At 43.8% G+C, this 26490-nt stretch overlaps 1 protein-coding gene across 8 annotated transcripts in view; it reads right to left on the bottom strand.

Annotated features, from left to right (window-relative positions):
- ARVCF (ARVCF delta catenin family member) overlaps positions 1-26490 on the bottom strand; it is a 576304-nt gene that overhangs the window by 10821 nt on the left and 538993 nt on the right. For all 8 annotated transcript variants that reach the window (XM_083149627.1, XM_083149617.1, XM_083149662.1 and 5 more), the window contains 6 exons: positions 11687-11814; positions 7414-7564; positions 6109-6301; positions 4430-4541; positions 1950-2040; positions 1111-1164 (listed from right to left, as the gene is read on the bottom strand). In XM_083149627.1, the coding sequence (XP_083005753.1) occupies positions 1111-1164; positions 1950-2040; positions 4430-4541; positions 6109-6301; positions 7414-7564; positions 11687-11814 (729 nt within the window). The remainder of the gene's footprint in view (positions 1-1110; positions 1165-1949; positions 2041-4429; positions 4542-6108; positions 6302-7413; positions 7565-11686; positions 11815-26490) is intronic.

Genomic DNA, 26490 nt, shown 5'->3' on the forward strand with positions numbered 1-26490 from the left:
CCCCCGAGGATCACCAGAGCAGCCCAGGAATCAGCATAAGCTATTAAAGTGTTAAGCCAAACCCACAGCCAATAGGAGACCAGGGGGGCTTAACGCTGTCCTGATAAATGCTGATGCAAGGTGCTGGAGATCCATCACATATTACATGCATGATAGCATGCTTTTATGTATGTGTTCTGTGATTGTGGTCCGATTGTGACCTCAGAAACCTTTAAAGTAGACACCTTAGGCAGGTCTAGAATCCGCTTGACGGCTTTGCTATCTTTATAACATGCAGTCCTGGGGGGTTATTCTAGTCCATTCTTTCTGACAAAATCCTTCTTAGATGGACAAAACCATGTGCACTGTGGGTGGGGCAGATGTAACTTGTGCAGAGAGAATTAGATTTGGGTGGGGTTTTTCTTCAAATTGAGATCTATATTGAAGTGTAAAATCATGCAGTCAGTATTTTCCCTGCACAGAAACAAAATAACTCACCCAAATCTAATTCTCTCTGCACATGTTACATCTGCCCCCCTGCAGTGCACATGGTTTTGTCCATCTAAGAAGGATTTTGTCAGAAAGAATGAACTAGAATAAACCCCCTGGTGTCGGCACTTGGCCCAGTATGGTCAATAATCCAGCGTAAGCCAATCTGAACAGTATGGGGTAAATTTACTAACATAGGGGTTCTATTGAGGATGGCATTTTGCGCATAGCAACTAATCAGATTCTATCTATTATCTTCTAGAAGATGCTAAATAAAGAAGTAGATTCTGATTGGTTGTTATGGGCAACATCCCATCTTCAGTAGAATAAATTTACCCGATGACTCTGCCAGGTGCCAGGCACCGCTACATCTTCTACACCGAAGCCCACAGGTACCACGCTGTACTGGGACATATGCATGTGTGCACCCCACTAATTGCATGGAAGCATTTTGAATGGATTATCAGATGAACATGAAAATGGGCACAACCTAATCCAAAATGGCCACAGTTGTATCATAGTATAGTACGAGTAGCTGCATGGCCTAACATGTATGTCTACAAAGCTACCAGAAAGGATGAGGAACATACAGGGGAGGAATGTCCACACACACTATCCTGATAATCTATCACGGTTACATACCAGGACCAAGCTCTCCCATGGGGATCATGTCCCGGCTCCCAGATTTCTTGTTCACTATAAGAAAGGAGACATCTATAATATCAGCCGTCACTACATTACATTAACACCAATGTTCTCTGTAACAAGGAAAATATGGTCATCAAACAACAAATAAGGTTTTCAACTGTTCTAAAGAAAAAAAACACAAATTAGTGGCGAGGACCCTGCTAGCAAGAGATTACATTCTGAAGGTGAAGAGGGGAGGGGGATGGGGAATGCAGAGTTTGGAGGGTTAGGAGGAAGGGTGTAATCCCAGAATGAAGGATGTGTGTAAAGGCTCAGGGCGAGTCTAGTTGGGTTTGGGGGATGCAGAGATGAGGAGTTGGTTTGGCTGTAAATGTGTAGAAAAAGAAGCCAGTAAAGTAACTGGGATACGGGGGACATAAATGGTGGGTGGCAGCAGTGTAGGGGGTGATAAGATAAGATGGCAGAGTGGAAGATGGCATCAAGACAGCTGACAGAGGAGACTGAGTTATTGGCAGTAGAGAGATCGGGGTAAATTTACTAAAGCTTCTAAAACTGAAAAGAGGTGATACTGCCCATAGCAACAAATTGGATTAGGTCTATGATTTTGCTATTGCATTGGTTGCTATGGCAAACATCACATCTACATTTGTATAAGCTTTAGTAACATTACTCCATAGAAAGAAGAGCAGAGAACCTTGGCAGAAAGACAATGACTTCCATTTAAGTCTAAGTAAGCAAGTGCTGGGAGATTACAGGGCAGGCGGTGGCAGACAGCTGCTGTATTACGGGTATAGAATATAAGGTGCAATGGGTCACTCTGTGGGAATGCTCACCTTGGCTCTTATCCACCAGAGGGAGTGTGCTGTCATCAAATCCAGACTTCCCATTACCTTTGGATCCTTTTGGCAGTGTTGATGCGGCAGACTGAAAAATGTTCAAATGTATTAAAAAATGCTTTATACAAAGGAGGTTATCGTTATGATCTGCTTCCTTAGGTTTTACTATACAAGGGTGTATTTTATTAAAAATCTATAAATAAAAAAAAAATAGCTTCCCCTTGGATAGAAAATTATGTGTTACCACCAGTAAGGCAGAATGAGACAGGGTATAGCATATCCTCCACAAGGTGCTTTGGCTAATCAGGGAGTGTTTGTATCATTTTGCTCTGACTGCTCCACTTTTTCTATATAAATGGCAAATATATACTGGCATGTTATTGGGTGTGTATCAGGGGTGGTGCTCAGAAGTGCAGGGGGTTTAATCCTGCCCTCACAGCCATGGTTAATGGTTTGTAAGAGTTGCAGAGTGTGCCTGGCGCTTACAGTATGTGGTACTCCATAAGCTCCACCGTGGCAGATGGATTTCATAATGAAACATTCTGTGCAAAGAGCAGTTTAAGATGGTGCAGCAATATGTAAATGAAAGAAATAAATCGGTACAAAATAACGTTAGTGTATTGAAAGGTTTCCTTGAAAAGAGCAGTAAATGGCGTGAGGAATAATGCACAGCACTGCAGAACATAACGGGTATTTACATCTAATACAATCACAAGTAAAGTTACAGTAGGCTAAACTGTGTAATACCAGAGGTATCGGAAAAAGAAGCCCCCTGAGCTTAGAAAGCATGTTTCTGGCAAAATTCTGCTTTGCTGCACAATAAAAGAGTGATAAACATCCTTTCATTATTTTACAGCAAGGCAGAAAGGAAAGAAACCTACAACAAAATCATTAGTTTCAATTATTTACCATTCTCTAAGTAGGCTAAAACTCAGCATAGGGATGTATAAAAAAACACATAGAACTATAGATATGCATAATATAGATTGCTTTCGTAGATTCATAGTAGTGCTAAAACCATTTTAAAGACCGACTCCCTGCGAGCCTCTGTAAGTAGCCCATACATTGCCAGTACTGTAAGTCACACCGCACCCACTGAGACCATGCTTATGTATGTTGTGCAGGCACATGTGCACAATTACAAACCAGTGGTATTTGTGATAAGTGTGCGCAATATGTACGACGCTGCAAAACACTTATGGTGCCTTAGAAATAAAATGTAATAATAATAATAATACAAGTATACTGTACCACCCACGATTCCGACACTTTGCCAGATTATCTGTTTTGACGGATTATCAGTGGTATCGGGCAGACCCTTCGCAGTGTGACCCCACTCCATAGCCACTTACCTACCACCCACAGTGCGTCTCACCCCCGCAGTGAGACTTCTCCAGCCGAGCGTCCCACACAGCGCTGCTCATCTCCCGCACCACAAGCCATTCACTCCGCACGTGACTATGCCTGCTTCCTGCTGCCTCACTAAACTCTCCCGGTGTCCCTCTAAAAAAGGCATGTCCAAACTATGACCGTCCAGCTGTTGTGAAACTACAAATCCCAGCATGCTTTGCCATAGTTTTGCTATTGGGGAATGCTAGAACTAGGACAATGCATGCTGAGATGTGTAGTTTCACAACAGCTGAAGGGCCACAGTTTGGACATGCCTGCTCTAAAACACCCCACAGCCCACCGTCACCTGATATGTCTGGATTAAAAGAGGTTCATCAGGTGCTGGAAAATCAGTGGTGTACCGGTAAGAATATTAATAAATGCTAATTAAAAATAGACGGACTTGTATATACTTCGTTATGAACCACAACAACCTACATAACACTGTGGGTTGCCGATGTTAGTTATATTAAAAGTCAGATTACCTTACTTGTACACATTAGAATTATCATACAGACACCAGAAAATATTTGCTTGCTGTGTTAATACAAAAGCTGCATTTATCATACAGAACAAAATGAAACAAACACAAAATATAATTACAAGTTAAATTAAGTGAAAAAAAATAATGAAATCCCATATACTGTACACATTTTATTTTCCCATGTAAATATCCAATTGGACGCTTCTTTCTTGTCTCGGTCCAAATGGAAATATTAATTAGAGAAATGTGATTAGACATCTGCAACATATTTCACAGAGCGGCTACACTGATGATTTAAGTACTGGAGAGGTCAAGCTGCAATCAGTAATGGCCAGGATAGCTATAATAATGGCCGTCATACTCCTCCCGCATGGCCTCTGGCACCTGAAGGCTGTATATGTGTCTCCATAATCTATGTATATGTAAAACAAACAGAAAAGTCCAACTCTATAATAGCCTCTGTGAGTAACAGCTTCTACTAAAAAACACTACAAATAGTGGAAATAAGTGTCCGTTTTCGGACATAACTTTATGGAATATGTGATCATACGCATGGCATGTTTGTGCACACCTTGCACCTCACTATGTATGAATGGGACAGTACCTGAAAATTTGTCTTGTTCCACCCTTCTTTCTGGAGGGCATTCCGCAGCTCCTTGTAGCTCCAAATCATCTGCAGGACATGGGAAGCGGCTTTCACCTCGCGAGGGGACTGACTAGAAAAGGGGACAGGAAATTTCAGGCATCATTAACCTCAGTTAGACACTATGGCCTGCGTCTGATCTTGTTCCATTGCCACAGACGTGATAATATGTAACTGCTGGTTTCAGCCTACCCCTTGTACACAGCAGCATCCCCGGAATGTACCCAGAGCTCTGAGACACCCACTTTCTGCGCCCTGCACGCAGCAGCACCGCTGGCAGTTCTGGTCAGTCCGCCATCATATCCACCATTGATATTTGCACCTGTATATGGCAGGTGCAGTCAGAACTCTGTCTGAAGATGGCTTCTCTAGCAGTGGCTATGCGTCCGAGAACACAGCCCACTTGCAGTGACACGCTCATTATACATCGCCATGTGGTTCATACTTTTTGCACTCCAAGACGCTGCCTAGGAACAACCATTGTTTTGCCTCTCAAGTTTTTAGCAATAGCGCATTAGTGCACACACAGGGTAACAGAAGCACATTAAAGGATGCTGTGTGGTTGGGTCCACCTTGGTACCTGGTCCAAAATGTGCGTACATACAATATTTCAGAAAATCAACAACTTCTACAAAACTAAATAGTTAGCAAATATTCTTTCTTCATAAGGATGAAGAATTTGTGTAGATTGGGAAGAAACACCAATAATATTATGTCATTTTTCAATATTACATCAGCTATCACTAGCCTATCCCAGATATTTTTCTAGAGTACCATATGTTTATAGGACCTAATCTTTATAGCCACTGAACTACTGGTAACCAGCACTGACTGCTCCTGTTGCACCATGTTCTGAGTCTTACCTGTAGGATAGATTACAGACTTTACCGAAGCTCCCAGGTTCTGGTCTCCCCAGGCACCCCGTTGCCATGCTCGTGCGGCTTGTAGAAACGCATTGAGTGGCAATCATGCAGCTTGACTATTCCGTACCATGGGTGCAAATTTAGCACACCAAGCAAGTACAGGAGGCCGAATCGCCTCAACGACGAGCGTGGCTACATCTGTATCTGTGATCCCAGCTCAGTCAGGATACAGGAGCAGTACAGAGCTAAGAGTGGTGACAGGAAGGATTTCTAAGGTCTTGTTCTAAAAAAAATCTACTCCAGAAAAGTTTGGAAAAGGTAAATCACATAATTAATGTTACTATCAAGCCATGCAATCCACAAGCACATTTTCTCCACTTTGGATTACTAATACGGGTCAAAGGTGATCATTATTGGTTACCAATGTGTACAATTGGTGTACAATTGTGTACAATTGGCATATCTATGCAATGCATGTAGTTTGCAGTGTGGGCTAATGTGCCATGACTTCCAGTCAGCATCATTAACAGGACTGCAAACCAAACCCTCATGTGACCAAAGAGCTTTGAGCACGTTACACAGATCTGTGTGTAAGATTACTCCGGTGCTGCACTCATTCCACAGCTCCGGCCTCAACAGATAGAATCTTTGGACATTCCTCAAAACTCCCATCAAAACCTTGAGCCCTTAAAATATAATGTTCACAATGTATTGCTTGTGCATGCGCCTAGTGCCTGTCTCCTTTCCTAGTGTCACGCTATTGGACAGTTTTGTCACCTGGATTTGTTGATAGTGATGAGTTTTTCGATTCCCTGTGTCTGGATGAGAGACCGTGCATTCTCCGAGCTGTCTGTGACTATTTCGTGGATGGTGTTCAGTACGGCAACCACAGTGTCTTCTTCCAAGTTCTTAGCGGGACGTTGCTGCCCTCCAGGTAAGTTTCGGACAAGCTGTCCCATGGCGTAATTGCCTGAAGAACAAATACAGCTGAACTACTGAATTTCTATAATCTTTCCATAGACTGCACACAACTTTCACCCATCTCATGCATTATACTTATTCCCCTATAACTACTGTATTCCCTATATGAACTATTCACTGACATGAAATAAATAGAGACCATCCCATTGCTTCGCTTTAATATTGTTGCTTGGTAACAAGAGAACCTTAACTATTTACATTTTATGTGCAATTCATTCTGCTCACTTGAAACATTTACACATCAAACCACATCTGAAATCTCAGCTTCCTCTTGCTGCATAATGGTGCCAGCACAGAATATGCGTATAAAGCATACTCCGGGTTCTAGGAAGGAATTGCTCTACAATAATTACCTAACCCTGACTTAATGATGAATTTGTTGCCACAGGTGCAGTAATGTGACTGCTTAGCAGCACTACCAGATCAGGGAACATTGTAGCCATACATGTGCAGGGTGGCAAATTAGTGATGGGCTCGGGCTCTAATAACAGCCAGATAACAATGCAGAACATGTGGTCCCATATATGTCGAATAGGAAGATCACGGAATCAAGTTGCCACCATACTGATGTTTTTATTCATCTCTGATCAGGGCCGGTGCAAGGCACCGGAGCGCCCCAGGCGAGAAAGGGGGGGGGGGGGGGTTCCGTGCCGCGGGGGTACCTGCAGCTCTGTGTATTAAGCTGGCGGAGTCCCTGCAGTGATTAGGAAATAACTAGCGCTATCCGCCGGGCGGTGGCGCGGGAAGCATTCTGATTTTTAAAACACTGGCCACACGCTGATTGGCTGAATCTCAGCCAATCAGCGTGTGGCAAGTGTCTTCAAACCCAGCAGCGCTTCCCGTGCCACTGCCCAGCGGATATCTAATCACTGCAGGGACCCGCCGCCGCCAGCTTAATACACAGCGCCGCATGTACCCCCGCGGCAAGGACCCCCCCTGCACCTCCGCTCACCTCCACCCTCCAGTGGCCGGCGCCCTAGGCAAATGCCTATTGCTGCCTAGTGGTGGCGCCAACCCTGTCTCTGATGCTCCCATACATGGTTAGCTGAACAGAGCAAACTGGTCATTGGAAATACATTTGTTACATAAAAGGACATATACCAATGAGGTCTTTGTTTCGTCTGTCCATAGAAAGGTTTCTCAAAGCTATGGCCACAGCTCTGACCACTTTGTCCGAGTCAGACTGAAGCAGCTCCACAAGCACCGGCAGGCCTCTCTCTTTGCGGACTGTAGCACGGATGTAGATTGACCACTGAAAGGCAGAATAAGCATTTATAAGATTAGGAAAAGTGTTATTTGCAAAATTAAACACCTGGTTTGAAAGGGTATAATGCATTTCTTAAAGTAATACAGAATATATACCCTTACTCACTATTTGCCCCAGTGTACCCATAGGGCCTAATTCAGAGCTGATGGCAGGACAAATTTGTTCTCAAAATGGGCAAAACCATGCGCACTGCAGGTGGGGCAGATGTGTAGACAGTTACATTTGGGTGAGTTGTTTTGTTTCTGTGCTGCTGAGTAAATACTGGTGGCTTTATTTTTACACTGCGATTTAGATTTCATTTGGAACACACCCCAACTAAATCTAACTCTGTGCACGTGTTACATCTGCCCACATGATTTTGCCCATTTTGAGAACAAATTTCTCCTGCAATCAGGTCTGAATTAGGCCTATTGTTTTCCCACGCGTTAATATAGGTAATCTGTGAGGTCAATTAGAAGTGTACAGGAAGGTGAATGCTATAACAGTGCATGCAGACTGCTATATACAGTAGCTGCTAAGCCCACAGACATCTACACCCTCCTGTTGTATCCTGAAATCAAATAGGGCATAAATAGATGCTATTGTGGGCCGGAGGGAAAAAAAAAATCCACAAAGATGAGATCACTGGACCACAAGGGCTATATAAATCTGAGTCCTATACGCACATGGATACTAAAACAGGTATTCAAAAATGTTCACGGAAAATGGTGTTACATAATCTAAATGGTAGTGTGGGGGTATATTTGGAATCACTGGAAAAAAAAACCCAAAACAATACATACAGTATTGATGCACTATTACTGTCCACTGGGTGGCACTTCTTTGTTTCTATGGACAGAGTTCATTTTGTTGCAAAGCAACAAGAGGACTGATACAATTTAAGGCCAAATGCACACATGCAGAAAGGAAGATCAGTACTGCTTTCCTAGCACGGCGCCCACGATATCGGTCCTTAAATCGCAAGCATCTTATGTGTTTCTGCACCATAAGATGCATGCGATGTATACGATTTATGCGACTACAGTGATTTTTCATCGTATCCATTTTTATCACATGTATCGCATCGGTCGTACTGTTTTAATGTCATAAGATGCATACGATTGATGCGATGAAAGTATTTTTTTATCTTGGGCATTGTAAATCCTATCACATGCCTTCACATATCATAAGTAGTGGTATGTCATGGCATGCAATGTGATATGATTTTCATGTTATTTTACTATGGTGGTGGTGCTTATACGATAAAGAATCAAATGTGTTTCCTTTCGGTTGTATGTGAAGTGATTCCATGTGAAGCAATTCTTAACACCACCCCCACTATGACCGCCAACCCGAAGCGTGGCGAGCGCAGCGCGCCCCGCTAGGGGTGGCGGTACGCGTCCTCCGACCTTTTCATACCCCCGCTATCCACGTCGGCGTGGAGTTGATTTTATAAAGTGTGGCGAGCGCAGCGAGCCACCGTGCCCGAAGCGTGGTGAGCCCCGCGAGGGGACGCAGATACCTTCACAGGTATCCGCGTCCCCTTGCGAGCTTCACAGGTATCCGCGTCCCCTTGCGAGCTTCACAGGTATCCGCGTCAGCTCGCCACACTTTAGAAAATCATCTCCACGCCGACGTGGATAGTGGGGGTATGAAAAGGTCGGAGGACGCGTACCGCTGCGCTCGCCACGCTTCGGGTTGGTGTTCATAGTGGGGGTGGTGTTAAGAATGGGGTGCATTTAAAATGACACTGTATTTAGTGGTTTATAATGAGATATGTGATTTTTAAGTGTTGATGCATCAAATTGGGTGCTTATAATGTCAACTCCACTTCCATTGTTAATACCTCCCCAAACTATCAACAGCAAATGAGTTAAACGCAAAGATAATGGGCTGTGATATCCTGGAGAAGAGTTAGATGTCGACGGTCTGCATAGGAAACTACCTGCTGCTGCCGGCCGGGGACCGGGAGAACGCGTCCAGAGCCCTGAACCCAATTATCTTTGATTGCCATCCATGCGAGAAGCTCTTGCTAATTTTGGACATACTTCCAAGGACTCTGACCAACACTGGGTAACCAATATCCTACTGGGTTAAAGGTCTTAAAATCAGACCCTGAATCAAACAGGTGGAATCCTTAAAGTGTGTATGTACTGGATCTCTATTTGTTTTTATCACCTAAGCGCCCATATACACAAATCCCTTTTTGTAATTTACCAGATTTTAGGCCTGTGGTGAAGGTCTTGTGTGTGAGGTGGGCTGCACTGGTGTAATATCAGCGCCATCTTTGAACCAAACCATTGAACCATTATAAACCCCACTTAGGCAATAGGTAGTCAGTAATAACTGCACACGAGGCATTATAGCACTTCCATGACTGTACTAATATGAATAAAGCTGGTGTGTAAGAAATATGCTGGTTTCTGGTGTGTGGATCGTATTGTCGACACCACTTTAGGTCGACACCGTTGGGTCGACAGGTGGCAAGGAAGACAGGTCTCTAGGTCGACATGGGTGAAGGTTGACAGGTGTCCAGGTCAACATGGTTTTAGGCCGACACAGCGTTAGCTTGACCGGTCGGAAGGTCGACGTGGTTTTATTTTACTGTTTTTTTACCCAAATGTCGACACAGTTGGAAGTCAACCGCAGCCCCTCGCTACGCTCGCAATTGCTTTGGGCACGTTGCCACGCTGCGCTCGGCACACTATTTTATTCTCCACCACGCCCAAGTGGATGGTAGGGCATGAAATACCGGCTGTCTGCACATGTCGGATCAAAAAACAGTAAAAAAAAACAAAAAACATGTTGATCTTCCGACATAACCTGTGTCAACCTAACACTGTGTCGACCTAAAACCATGTCGTCGTTGTCCCATGTCGACCCAATGATGTCGACCTAAGTTGTGTCGACAATATGACCGTATCCCAGTTTCTGATGTATTATTTGATGCAGCAGCCTATGACCAAACATTATATATTCAAAGGTGAAAATATTAAATCCTGTAGTTGCTATATTATGTGTGTGTGTGTGCAAAAGAAAAAAGGAGTGCACAATGAGCCAGAATTCAAAGACTGTACTTGAAAAAATAATAGCTCACATACATGAGGTTAAGGTAAAACAGCTTGTCAGCATAAGTGGTGATCATCAGAAAAGCAGGAAGCGCAGGGAGACCTTGTATCGCTACTGCTAACTCCTCGATGCAAACCAAGCGGCACAAATGCTGAAGCTGGTAGCCATATAGCATGCATGTTATGAGAAGTCTATATATTTTCCAATGCAGTAAATTGGGAAGTGCTTGAGGGTCAAATCACAACTATTAATGTGTGTCCGGCATGCCCCAAGTAGGAATACTGTTTTTCTTTCTGAATTTATACATATTCCTGGGTGCACCCCCTCATTATAATTGAAGTACATATGAAAATAATAGAGGAAGCCGATAGCTCTACCTAAGCATATAATCTACAAGCAGTGAACCATCATTCTCGTGTGCAAACGATCGTGGCACAGAATACATGTAAGTACTCAAAAGCCCCATACACACTTAATGAGTCCCCACCATCCCCTATATTAGAGACGGCCATATTGCACCTGCAGCATGTTCCGACAAAGGAGGGGGGTCTTTAACGGCATGCGTGAGTGTGCATCGTTAACGACATACACAGACCTTTTCTGATCGATATTATGAATAAATATCACCTACTGTGTATGGGGCTTAACTGTAATGGTGCATACACACTGGACGATGTATGCACTGGAAGTCATTGGTGACAAATTTCCCTTGAACTTCCCTGGTGTCCTGTATGAAAGATGTGGTGCATACACACTGAACAATTTGATGAAAGACGAACGATGAATGATCTAGCCACAGGCTATAGGATTTAAAAAAAAAACAAAAAAAACTTGATGAACGATTGGCGGGTATGCGCATCATTGCTTGTCATTCGTAACATGCATACTGAACGATATTTTGACCAATATTGTTCAGAAGGGCCAAAATGAACTATATTGGTCAACAAAATCATACAGTGTGTATGCACCTTAAATCTACACAACTGACTACGGCAGAGCATGGAAGGTCACCATTAGACTGGTTGAGCTTTAATAACATGACAGTCACCACCCACTCACCGTCCAATTGCCAGCACTCAGATTCTGCAGTGCTCCTGCCGCTGCCTCCAATGTGTTGTAGTTCTGGCTCTCGGTCAGGATGGAGAGATATAGCCGCACAACCTCAGGTTGATACAAAAGCTCAAAACCTAAAAAAAATAGAGGGAAAAAAAGTGCAAAAAAAAACTTATTTATGCAATAGGTGTTCAAAAAATGTAAACATTGAAAAATATAAAATACAGAAGCTTTAAAAAAAAAAGGTACTTGTTTCTTATCACGGCCACAATCGCGGACATTGTGTGCCTTAACTTTAAGGCACACGATGCGACGCGATGGCCACGATTTCCCCATAGGCTTCAATGTTAAAATATTTAACATTGAAGCCTATGCGATGGACCCGATTTGTCCATAGGCTTCAATGTTAAATTATTTTAACATTGAAACTGAGTCCATTTAACATAGTAAAAAATGGGAAAAGGCCGAATAAGGGCCATTTCTCATTGGCTATGGCCCCGTCATGTGTGTAAAAAATAATGGCCCCCCATTGTGTCCGCCACCCCCATGATTAACGCGAACCCGAAGCGTGGCGAGCGCAGCGAGCCCGCGAGGGGCGGCGGTGCGCGTCCTCCGACCTTTTCATTCCCCTACTATCCACGTCGGCGTGGAGTTGAGAATAGATTAGTGTGGCGAGCGCAGCGAGCCACCGAGCCCGAAGCGAGGCAAGCGCAGCGAGCCCCGCGAGGGGAGGCTGATACCTGTGAAGCCTGCGACGGGACGCAGGGATCTGTGAAGGTATCAGCGTCCGCTCGCCACGCTTCGGGCTCGCCGTGCTCGCCACACTAATCTATTCTCAACTCCACGCCGACGTTGATAGTAGGGGAATGAAAAGGTCGGAGGACACGCACCGCCGCCCCTCGCGGGCTCGCCACGCTTCGTGTTCGCATCAATCGTGGGGGTGGCGGACACAATGGGGGGCCATTATTTTTTACACACATGACGGGGCCATACCCAATGAGAAATGGGCCATATTGGCCCTTTTACCATTTTTTACTATGTTAAATGGACTCAGTTTCAATGTTAAAAAAATTTAACATTGAAGCCTATGGACACGATGGACCCGATTTCTCCATAGGCTTCAATGTTAAAATAATTTAACATTGAAGCCTATGGAGAAATCGGGTACATCGCGTCGGTCGCGTCGTGTGCGTTTTGGTATGCACCCGACGCGACCGACACGATTTTTTCCGACACGACCACCACGATAGAAATCGTGGTGGCCGTGCTAGGAAACAAGTACCAAAAAAATAATAATAATAAAAAAATATGCAAACCCATGCACTATGACGAAATGTATGTTTGTGCACTGTAAATTCAGACTTTGTTTAAAAAATAATACACACCAGTTTAAATTTTGGAAGACCACAAACTTCCCCAGTAGGGAAAGGTTTCAGAATATTCTTTCACAACAGATGTTTGTTGAAACTTTCTCCCATTTCTTGAGGATTTTGTCTTTTTGGCTAGGTTCAATAGAGCGACACACAGCTCTGCAGCCACATGAGGGCAGTATAAACATGCTTATCTATCTGCTCAAGGTCACTCAAGGAAACTCATGCACCAAGCCATTTCTAACCGTCTTCCAATGTTCCCATTATCACCACCTAACCAACATGAAATATGTCAGTGCCTTATTGCCATTACTTCATGTAGAAAAACTTTACTTTCCTCAGTGCACCCTTTACCCGAAAGTAACAAAACAAGCATATATACTGTACATGAACAAAACTCATTTGAGTAAAAGGACAAAAGGGTTGTTGGGAGTCAAAAGCAACAATTATGGAAGTAGTGCAGATGTTCCCAAACTGTCCTTGATGTACCCTAAAGCCGCATACACACCAGGTGATATTGTGAGCGGTATAATAATGTGAAGTGCTAAAATATACCAAGAAAATAAAAAGGTAAGGTCCCAAGAAGTGCAGCTCCCAATGAGTATATTGGGATACTTAATTGCCTAGAAACGTGTGACAAATGAATAATTAATTCAATAGGGCACAATAATATGGATATTAATAATATTAACCCCTTCCCGACATTTGACGTACATTTACGTCATGGTCGGGATGTACTTCCCGACACATGGCATAAATGTACGTCATGACTTGTAACTGTCACCGCGTCTAGAGACGCGGTGACAGAGGGACGATGTCTGCTGTCCCTGACAGCAGACATCTTCCCTCATTGCCCAGGGGGGGCAGCGATGCCCCCCGCCATTGGCGATCGCTGTGATTGGCTGTTCAATGTGAACAGCCAATTACAGCGTTTTCTGTGTACCGGCAAATAACGTTCGCCGGTGACACAGGGATCGTTGGTGATTGGTGCTGTTAAGTACAGCACCAATCACCACCGGGTGTAAGGGTGACACTGGTGTCACCCCACCTCACCTGCCCCCAAAAGGCTGTGATTGGTCCGTCGGAACGACGGACCAATCACAGCCATTACACAACATAGAAAATACCAGAGACAGCTCTGCAGCCGCCATTCCGGTCAGGAACAGCGTGCAGAGCGGTCTCTGTGCCCATCTGTGCCCTATACTTACCTGATCAGCGTTGGTGGCATCCGTGCCAGCTCCACTTCCTGGTGCTTGTGTTGCTGCTGCTGCAGCAGCGTCATTGTGTCTGAAATTGTGTGATATCATTTTGTATCTGCTGCCCCCTGCTGCCCCCCTTTTGTGCTGATCAGTATAAACTAACTGATCAGCACCTTTTTTGGGGTGCAGGTTTTTTTTTTATATATATATATATATATATACACCCTGTCAGGTTGCACCCACAGTTGTGTGCCTGCTGCCCCTCACTGCTAATCAGTTGCATCACTGATCAGCAGTTTTTTTTTTGGGGGGGGGTGTTGTGGGGTTTTTTTAAAAAAATTTTTTACACCAACTGTGATTTTGTGGGTGTCCTGTGGCCGCAGAGCGCTGATCAGTGACGTACATCACTGATCAGCATTTTTGATCTAATTTTTTTTTTGGGGTCAAATTCCTGTTGTCTTTGACTCATCAGAAGTTTTTTTTAATTTTTTTTTTTTTTGGAGGGTGCTGTGGAGTCTTTTTTTAATTTTTTTTTTTACACCCACGGTGCTTTTGTGGGTGTCCTGTGCCCGCTGAGCGCTGATCAGTGACGGACCTTACTGATCAGCATTTTTGGCACAGGGTTGATCTTTTTTTTTTTTTTTGATCAAATTACTGTTGCCTTTGACTCATCAGCATTTTTTTTTAATTTATTTATTTTGGATGGTGCTGTGGAGTCTTTTTTTTTATTTTTTTTTATACCCACTGTGATTTTGTGGGTGTCCTGTGGCCGCAGAGCGCTGATCAGTGACGTACATCACTGATCAGCATTTTTGATCTAATTTTTTTTTTGGGGTCAAATTCCTGTTGTCTTTGACTCATCAGAAGTTTTTTTAAATTTTTTTTTTTTTGGAGGGTGCTGTGGAGTCTTTTTTTAAATTTTTTTTTACACCCACGGTGCTTTTGTGGGTGTCCTGTGCCCGCTGAGCGCTGATCAGTGACGGACGTTACTGACCAACATCTGTGCTCAATTTTTTGCGCAGGATTTTTTTTTTTCTTTTAACTTACACGTGTTAAAGCACTACATACACACTACATACCCCCCGTGTTGAAATAAAGTTTGTACCCCCCCCCTACACTATACACGTGTTGAAACACTACACTAAAAAATAATAAAAATGTCCCAATCACCGCAAAGACTGTTTTCAGCGGAGGAGGCATATGCCCTTCTTGCCTCTGACACTGACACAGCCAGTGAAGTAAGCGATGAATTGGCATTTGTCTTAAGCTCCTCTTCCTCCTCTAGTGATGAGGGACCCCCTCAAAGACGCCCCCGTAGAGCAGCTGAGCCCCCCCCCAATGATTGATCTCGTATGGACCCCACCACCAGACAATTTTGAGCCCCAGGTTCCTGAGTTTTTGGCCAACCCAGGAATCCAATTTGATAGTACAGGCCTCAAAGAAATTGACTTTTTCAAAGTCTTTTTCTCTGATGATTTTATAAATTTAATGGTGGACCAAAGTAATTTATATGCCCAGCAGTTTATTGCCCAAAACCCCACGTCATCATTTGCTAGGTGGACCCCTGTAGATGCAGTAGAGATGAGGACGTTTTGGGGTCTGGTGTTACATATGGGCATAGTTAAAAAGCCAGAAATTAGGCAATATTGGAGTACAGATGTTCTGTACAGCACCCCACTTCATCGTATGGCCATGACCCGGACTCGTTTTGAGACGATCCTTTGCATTACAACGATAATGCACAGTGCCCACCCAGAGATGATCCCACCTTTGACCGGCTATTCAAAGTCAGGCCGGTCATTGATCATTTCAGCGCCAAATTTGCTGAGATGTACATCCCCCAAAAATTCATTTGTGTAGACGAGTCACTTATACATTTTAAAGGAAGGGTTAAATTCCGCCAGTACCTTCCCAATAAGAGGGCAAGGTATGGCATAAAAATGTATAAGCTGTGCGAAAGTACCTCAGGGTACACCCACAGGTTTAGGGTATATGAAGAGAAGGACACAAGAATTGAACCGCCAGAATGCCCCCCCTCCCTCGTAGGTGTTAGTGGAAAGATTGTCTGGGATTTAGTGCACCCCTTCCTGGATAAGGGTTATCACCTCTATGTGGATAACTTTTACACCAGCATCCCCCTGTTTAAGGCCCTTGGTTCAAGAGGTACAGCAGCTTGCGGTACTGTGCGCAAGAACCAAAGAGGCCTCCCAAAAACGCACGTTGCCCAATTACTGAGAAAGGGTGAAAGCAGGGGAATATGCACCGAAAATATGTTGTTGGTCAAATATAAGGACAAGAGGGATGTCCTTATACTGACAACAATTCACGGAGACAGTACCACCTCCGTCCCTGTACGAGGTACCAGTACCCACACCTCAAAACCTATTTGTATCCTTGATTACAATAAGTACATGGGCGGAGTGGATATTTCAGATCAGGTACTGAAGCCGTACAGTGCCCTGCGGAAAACAAAAATCTGGTATAAGCTGGCCGTGTATATCATCCAGATGGCACTGTATAACGCTTACGTACTATTCCGTTCTACCAGCCAGACGGGGACATTTATGCACTTTCAAGAGGAAGTCATAAAGGGCCTAATATTTGGGAACCAGCAGGCAGAGGGCCCCAGTACTTCTAGTACTGGCCCCCGTATTGTATCAGGGCAGCATTTTCCTAACGAAATCCCCTCCACTGGAAAAAAGGGCAGGACACAAAAAAGGTGCAAAGTTTGCTATAAAAAGGGAATAAGAAAGCAAAATATTTTCCACTGTGAAACTTGCCCCGACAAACCCGGCCTATGTATGAAGGAGTGCTTTAAAATATACCACACATCTATGGATTATTAGGTTCATCATTTCACCGTGCTTCGGGGGTCTTGCTAATGCGACATAGCACCCACCATTCATTCCACCAGAATCTGTACGGCAAAATCCAAATATCACTCCTTCCCTTCTGAGTCCTGCCATGCACCCAAATGGTATTTTTTGGTCACACATGAGGCATTGCCGTACTCGGGAGAAATTGGGGCACAGATTTTGGGGTGCTTTGTCTCCTTCATTCCTTGTGAAAATGAAAAATTTTGAGTAAAAAAATTTAATTTTTCATTTTCACAGCCCAGTTGTACCAAAATTGGTGAAACCCCTGGGGGTTTGAAATGTACACTATACCCCTAGATGAATTCCCTGAGGGGTGTAGTTTGCAAAATGGGGTCACTTGTGGGGGGGTTCCACTGTATTGGTGCTTCGGGGGTCTTGCTAATGCGACATAGCACCCACCATTCATTCCACCAGAATCTGTGCTGCAAAATCCAAATATCACTCTTTCCCTTATGAGTCCTGCCATTTTTTGGTCACATATGAGGCATTGCCGTAATCGGGAGAAATTGGGGCACAGATTTTGGGGTGCTTTGTCTCCTTCATTCCTTGTGAAAATGAAAAATTTTGAGCCAGAACTGCATTTTTGTGTAAAAAATGTAATTTTTCATTTTCACAGCCCAGTTGTACCACAATTGGTGAAACCCCTGGGGGTTTGAAATGTACACTATACCCCTAGATGAATTCCCTGAGGGGTGTAGTTTGCAAAATGGGGTCACTTGTGGGGGGGTTCCACTGTATTGGTGCTTCGGGGGTCTTGCTAATGCGACATAGCACCCACCATTCATTCCACCAGAATCTGTGCTGCAAAATCCAAATATCACTCCTTCCCTTCTGTGTCCTGCCATGCACCCAAATGGTATTTTTTGGTCACATATGAGGCATTGCCGTACTCGGGAGAAATTGGGGCACAGATTTTGGGGTGCTTTGTCTCCTTCATTCCTTGTTAAAATGAAAAATTTTGAGCCAGAACTGCATTTTTGTGTAAAAAAAATGTAATTTTTCATTTTCACAGCCCAGTTGTACCAAAATTGGTGAAACCCCTGGGGGTTTGAAATGTACACTATACCCCTAGATGAATTCCCTGAGGGGTGTAGTTTGCAAAATGGGGTCACTTGTGGGGGGGTTCCTAACTTTTAGCATCTTATGGTGCCTAGAAACCTACATGGTGCCTAAAAAATAATCTCATAAAAAGGAGGCTCCAAAATCAAGTAGGTGCTCCTTCTATTATGAAGCCTGTGGTTTGGTCAACGTGCACACTAGGGCCACATATAGGATATTTATGAAAACAAAAGAATTGGGGGAATCAATTTTTAGTCACATTTCTCTAGTAAAATCTACTGTGTTCCTTAGAAAAATGTATTAAAATTGAAAATCTGCAAAAAAAATGAAATTTGGAAATTTCACCTACACTTTGTTTTAATTCCTGTGAAACACCTAAAGGGTTAACAAACTTCCAAAATGCTGTTTTGAATACGGTGAGGGGTGCAGTTTTTGAAATGGCATCATTTATGGGGGTGTCTCACATACAAGTCCCTCAAAGTCACATCAGAACTGAACTGGTCCCTAAAAAAATCAGTGTTTGAAATTTTCTTGAAAATTTGAGAATTTGCTATTCATATTTTAAGCCTCCTAGTGTCCAAAAAAATTAAAAGGAGGTTGAAATAATGATGGCAACATAAAGTAGACATATGGTCTTTGTTAGTTATTAACTATTTTGAGTGGTATGATTATTTGTCTCACAAGCAGAAAATTTAACATTTTGCAAAATTTTCAATTTTTTTACGACATTTTGGTATTTTTCACAAAAAAACACAGACTGTATCGACCAAAATTTACCACTAACTTGAAGTACAATGTGTCACGAGAAAACAATCTCAAAATCACTGGGATAAGTAAAAGCAAAAAAAAGTTATCCCCACTTAAGTGATACATGTCAGATTTGAAAAAAGGGCTCTGTCAGGAAGGCAAAAACAGGCTGTGTCGGTAAGGGGTTAATGATTTTGATCAAACATGAACCATAAAACCGCATAAAATCCACATATTTAATAATAATAAAGGTGATAATTACTAATCACCTGGGAACACTATATCAGTCCTTTATCTGATGAGACTAGTTTCCCCAAACCAAGATAGGTGTACGTGTGGCAAACCCTTTTACTATGGTAGGTATTGTGGGCGGAATAAAGATCCGTATATCAACAAACTGTAATGATGCAGCATATACAGTATGTCCACGTGTCAGCCTGCACAGCAGGTCGGGGTACTGTATGCAGGTGGATGATGCTGAAGATGTATCGGCTGGTATGTTGCAATGCACCAGCAGTGTAGTAGGTCTCAGTTTTTGCAGTGTGGTATCATAATAATAGAACCAGAAGGTGTAGAAACCGCTGATCAAAGAAACGCATCAAGTTAGAGAACCTTTACCCGATATTTCCAAAGATCACTACCTCCTAGGACCCTCCCTCACCGCTGATGATGGCACTGGAATAGCAGCCTCAGCTGGACAGTTCAAACTCCCTCTGCACACTTGCAGCTGGATCCTTGGTGTCCAGTCTGCCTTAAAACCTGGACTTACAATAATAAGGCTAATAACCTATGGCCATGCCTCCCAACATTCTTATATCTGAAGTCGGGACTCCTGAAAAAGGAGATATGAGGCGTGGCTTTGCGAGAATGACTGCAATTGCAAGGCCATGCAGAGCCGGCCCTAGCCTAAATGATGCCCTAGGCAAGATTTTGACTGGTGCCCCCTAGCACCACCACTAGTTCCACCTCTGACCTGCTCCCCTTTCCCAGCACCATCAACCCTCATCATAGCAGTCATCATTTTGGTGCGCCTACCCGCAATATTTTAAATAGAAACAGCGCAGCCCAAACAGGGGTGTGCTCTTGCTGGGAAGGGGCATGGCCACACAATAGTACCCCCAATTCAAATTATGCCACACAGTAGTGCAACTTTATTCACATTATATCATGCGATGGTGTCTCTTATTCACATTACATCACACAGTAGTACCACTTTACCTTATGTACATTACTCCTCACATTATTTACATTATACCCTTAGAAAATCCTGAGAAAATATTGTATTTTAAGCACCTCCATGGCCACACTGCAACCCTGCACAAAGCAGTGTATGCTAGGCAGAGGAGAAGAGCTGCAGCTACTGCTGCTGCTGTCACTTAAGGGGAGGGTGCCCGGGGCCTCCACGGGGCCCTTCCATCAGACTTTGGCCTGGGTAATTTGTACCCCCTACCCCTTTCTCTCGGCACCCCTGATAATACCACACAATAATGCCCCTTACACATGACACACAGTATTAATGTCCTTATAAACATAATTCCCCTTACACATTATGCCAACCTTTATTAATACCCTTCATACACATAATGACACACATAATGCCCCTTACACATATGTCGCACATTATTAATGCATTTATACATGACACACATAATGTCCCTTACACATATGCCAAACACTATTGCACAACCAACCCACCCGCAGACAGCACTAGCACAGCCGCTTACACTGTGACCTCTGCCTCTGCTTGGATACAGATGTTTCCTCATCCATCTTGCCTCAATAGGCCATGCAGCTCCTGGCCAGTTCTGCTAACGTTGGGTGCCTTTTTTGCTGAAATTTCATCTTATTTGCATTGTTATGTGACCAGGGCACACAAGGAGCTTCTGATGATTAAAATGATATGCGGCATGCCTATATTCTGTGTGCAACTGTGGCTGTACCTGCATACGGAATGCTATGTTACAGTGATTTCCATATGCACTATTTCATATGCTGATACAGCCTCACTAACACACAGAATGTAGGCATGCTACATATCATTTTAATCAGCAGAAGCTGCTGCTGCCCCTAGGCATTCCAAATGCCCTAGGCAGTTGCCTAGTTTGCCTATGCCTAGGGCCGGCTCTGAGGCCATGACCCCATTTTCATCACTCTGGGGGCATGCCCAGTGCATCAAGAGCTGCTGGCCATGCCCCCTGCCCCACTATAACCTGGGCAGAGACTCTGGACAATTTATACCTGTTAGCAAGGGACAAAACCATGATGTACTGCAGATGTGGCAAATGTGACATGTGCAGAGAGTCTATTCACTGTTGTGCTACTAAGAGGAATCCCAAATGCCCCCCTCCCGCAGCATGGGACACTGTTACCCGTGGATGGGACAGTCACAAAAATCGTGACTGTTCCTTGAAAAACGGGACAGTTTATTTATTTACAGTTTCTTATATAGCGCAGCATATTCCGTTGTGCTTTACAATTGGAAACAACAGTGATTAAACAAACCGGGTAGATACAAACCAACATGGAGGTAGGAGGGCCCTGCTCGCAAGCTTACAATCTATAGGTTGGGGGTTTGCCTATGTCTTAGCATTCATATAAAACCTGACTTCTTAGGGTGCCTTGAGGACAGTGTCTAGGCCCAGGTGCTACAATAGGATTTGCCTCAGGGGAAGGGTGGCTCCTATGCGCATACTGTACCTGTGTTTTTGTGATTGGGACAGTCACAAAATCATGTCAAACTTGTGGCAGCAAAAGCAGCAATACTGGCAGACACTACAGTAGTAGGTGGCAGCGGAATGCACCTTTGTTGTATCATCGGGGTCAATTTTGTTCTCTGCGCTGTGAAACAGAAGCGCCAGCAATGATCCTAATCAGCATGCTGCAAACACTGACTAGTGGACAGGTGCGAGCAGAAGTCTCACTTGACTGGGGCAGCAATGCTGTTTTAAGCCCTAGCACTGAAGTCAGAAAATGCTGGTACTCGCAACTAAAGACCAGCACATACCTGGATTCTCTAACTTAGCGCGCTGATTAGAATGGCTCCGGGAGCTCTCTTCCGGCACTATTCACTGTGTGGAGAATGGATTAAACCCACTGAACTCTCTTTACATACAGATAGGGTTGGCCATCGTTACTGTTGCCATCGATGGCAATTCTGCAACTGCCCATTGATAGTGCTTAACAATGCAATGGATGATCGATATTTTTACATATCAATGGTCATCCATTGTATTTGATTGATTGGCCTGTGGGCTTCATGGGTGTCAGGGGCGGAGCTATGCTCCGTGTCCCAACACTTTTAAAAAAAAACAAAAAACCCCATTGTTTTGTTATTCCATCGATGGAGGGAAACCATCTGGTTCTCCCCCATTGATGGCAAAAGTAATCGACATCGTCCATGAACAATCGATGATTTCAAATTATCGATTGTCGATGACCATCCCTACATACAGATCATTTCCAGCAGGAGTCACATGAATACCAACTTTCACTGGTACACTAGAAACCACATTTTTATTTTGATTTGGTGATAAGATCAGTAAAAAAAAAAACCAACACATTCCTAAATAATTGGACTGTAAAAAAGCTAATGATCCTCCACTCTTTCCTTGCATATTTTACTTACTCCAAAAGGCAAACTAATGTAAACGTGTAACAAAAGGGTAAGGCAGAGAATAACAAAAACATTCTCTTTATGTAAACATCCTGGGAGGTGAAAGGATTTGTAGGACTTTCATTTCCCACCTACTTCGAGGTCAGCTGATGGCTATTGTTTATGTATTTAGACAAAAACTCAGAGGTATAGCGCCCACAGTTTCGGGCATTGAGCCACCAATACAATAATTTTTGTTAACACAACCTCAAAAATTCAAGTAAGAATAGGAAGGTCAATAGAACACACCAGCTGTTGAATAAGTCAGATACTAACACGGTAATGATCATTGCAAATGTTCACATTATGTTCCCTGCATGTTAATAACAGGTTAGCTTCTACACCTCAAAAGATTTAGGGCAGAGTCAGACACCTACAATGGACAGATTAGACTGCGGATTCATTTCAAATGCAACATTTATATCTGCAAATGACGGATTCTATATATGGGTAGCACAATGGAATTGGGCATGGGAAAAAAGCAATGGCCGCTGCATTGTACTGTAGCACTTCGTACACAGATACACAGATGAGACTTGGGAGGTAAATTTACCAAATTCACCAAGTAGTGATATTGCCCATAGCAACCAATCCGATTCATTCTTCATCTGTATCAAAGAAAAGGATAGACCGAACCCGATTAGTTGCTATGGGCAACATCACCAATCTTAATTTTTAACAGCTTTATTAAAATGTTCTATTTAGTCTCACACAGATATACTGTTGAATTAATCAGCAGAGTCTTCTGAAGCATCACAGTCACATTACACCACATTTGGGGTGAAGAGACACGAGAAAAGGCTTCCGGTGTTAGAGTTGCACAGGGAACACCAGATTAAATGGAATCGGTACATCTGTCAGAATGAACTTAGGTCTACAGTCATTAGGTCGACCCCACTAGGTCGACTGGCAGGAAGGTCGACCTGACTTAAGGTCGAATTTGCATAAAGGTCGACATGAGGAAGGTCGACTGGTCATAAGGTCGACATGGGTTTTTCACTGTTTTTTTATCCGAATGTCAACACAGTCGATATGGACACAGTTGGCAATGAGAATCGGACCCTCGCATCGCTCGCGATGCTTCGGGCACGGTGCCTCGCTGCGCTCGGCACACTATTTTATTCTCCCACCATGCCCTAGTGCATGGTAGGGCATGAAATACCGCCTGTCGGCACATGTCGGCTCAAAAAACAGTGAAAAACCCATGTCGACCTTATGACCAGTCGACCTTCCTCATGTCGACCTTTATGCAAATTCGACCTTAAGTCATGTCGACCTTGACCCATGTCGACCTTAAGTCAGGTCGACATTCCTGCCAGTCGACCTAGTGGGGTCGACCTAATGACTGTAGACCTAAGTTCATTCTAATAGATGACCGCTTCCCGATTAAATCTATTAGCCAAAATCTGAAATAGCCAGCGAGGCAAAATCTGAAATAGCCAGCGAGGGAAGGTTTACTTCATTGGCACAAATGCATAACTAATGCAAGAGGATTTTGGATGCATGTAATGTATAATGGAATTAGAAATTTGGATCCAAATTTGGGGACAGAGGAGTGAATGTAATAGGGGGTAAGAGGACAGAGGTGAGGGAGTTTGTCTGAAAATAGCTGCATTTTTAAAACCACAATAATTGACCAGAAAAAAAAACAACTAAACCTTTTGCAGTCAGGTTTAAATTAATTGTCATTTATAAAAAAAAATAATTCAAATATGATCTACATTGAATGATGTTAATGTTCTTATTTTAAAGTGGCTCACTATTAGATCCTTTGATAAAGCTACAAGGTGTAGCTAAACGTGTAAGGAGACTTTTGCTACACCCTCCCAGCCATTGGTCCTGGATTATAAACCCGCTGATATCCATTTGTACACCTTGCCCCATTTTCCGAATTTGGATACAAATCTTTTCTTCATTGCCATACCAAGAGGTTGAGGACATCACTTTGCCTTAACAACGCTGCAGAAGGAGTAGGTTATTTGTGCCATCTTGGGCCACTCCTGCTAACATCTGCAACACAGTGGTTCTCCCCCTGGACTATTGCTTGGGAGCTTTTCCTCTTGGACTTACAAATCCGGGACTTTCCAGGACACCAGAGCTTCATGGTTGGTGAGGACTTGTGAGCATTGTTTGGTGCATTGATCAATTTTTTATGGAAAAAAAACTTTTAAACATTGCTGGTGGTATTCACCAGGAGCCGACTTTCTCGGCTCCTGATTGGCCGCTAGCCGGCCAATAGAATCATTCGGAGGAAAGGCGCGGAAGATGAACATCTCTGCGCCTCTCCAGTCCGTGAGCGGGTACCAGCCGGGAGCAGCGCGTCTGCCGGAGAGGATGCCGATGTCGTCGCCGGGGACCAGGTGAGTAGGATTTTCTTCCTTCGGAACCCCTTTTGGACTACTTCGGATCCTGGACCCCGGAGACATCAGCCCTGGAGCCCAGGACCAGCCCCGGACCCAGGGACCGACCTACGGGCTCAAGGTTGGTAAGTATCAGTGTGTGTGTTATGTGTGTATTAAACTTTTATTTTTCAGGGTGTCAGTGTGTTTTATTTAACTATTTTTTGTACTGTAGAACTACAAGTGCCAGCGGGCCCTTTAATGCCCCGCATGCTGGGACTTGTGGTTCTCCAAGTCCCAGCATGCGGGGTAGGCTTGCTGGGACTCATAGTTCTACAGTAGAAAACAATAGTTTTTAATCTTTTTTTTACACTTTGCATCAGCCCGATGCCCACCGCCCAGGGGCATCGGGGACAGCCCCGGACTTTCAGCATGAGCTGGTAAGTCCTGGAGGGGGGGGGACCCCTTCATTGGGGGGGTCCCCACTTCCCCAGGACCCCTGCCCATGCTGACCAGCCAGGGGGATAATGCTTTGGCTGCGGGACCTTATATAATAAGTGTCCCCCGGCTGTGGCATTACCCTGCTGGCTGGTTGGGTCTGGTGCTGGTTCTTAAAATACGGGGGGACCCCTAGTCATTTTGTCCCCCGTATTTCGGGTCACCAGCGCCGGACCTTGAGCCTGGTGCTGGTTTCATTAAATCAAGGGGACCCCTATTTGTCGGGGACCCTGATTTTATGTCACCAGCACCGGCTCAATGAGCCCGGGGCTGATTATGCTCTGGCGGGGGACCCCGCGCTGGTTTTTTTTTTATTTTAAATTGCGATTTCCTGCAAACGTGCGATTTTCAGACCTGAAAATCGCACATTTTCAGGACTAAAGAAATCGCACCTATTCGCACTATTTGGCTTATTTTTCGCATCTCATTAAATATGCGAAAAACGGGCCAATCTTGCGATTTTCAAAAGTGCGATGTGGTGCGATATAAAAACATGCGCATTTATCTCACTCCCTAGAATGTCACCCATACTGTGTGGATAGATAGTTCTGTGCACCACAATAAAACTTGCATTTGGATTTACAAGACTCTGTTTGTGCTGCGGCAACCCCACAATCTCATATACATACATACATACATACATACATACATACATACATACATATTCACATATACATACACACACACACACACACACACACGTCCTTGGGCAAAACACGTACCTGCACGTTGCATGTTCATTCTTTTACTGGTCTATCATAATGTTTGGTTTACATGTTCAGGCTATGTGACTTCTCCTGGCAACAACCAATGTGAATATGACAAGTGGCACCTTCAGAATATAGGGCCGTAGAGGTACAATATGTGGTGGTTCCCTCTATAGACCATTTACACTGAGCGCTTTATTTATTTATTCACTTTAAAAAAAAATTATCTATATTATACCTCAGACCACATGAGTTATTCAGTAAATAAACACTAACAACTCTATACAGAAAAATGCTTTAAATACATAAAATAATTGCCAAGCTGGTAGTGGCTGCAGCCTATCAAAACAAAACCTGCAGCAT

Source organism: Crinia signifera, chromosome 1 (assembly GCF_055691185.1).
Source record: "Crinia signifera chromosome 1, ASM5569118v1, whole genome shotgun sequence".
Lineage (NCBI taxonomy): Eukaryota > Metazoa > Chordata > Amphibia > Anura > Myobatrachidae > Crinia > Crinia signifera.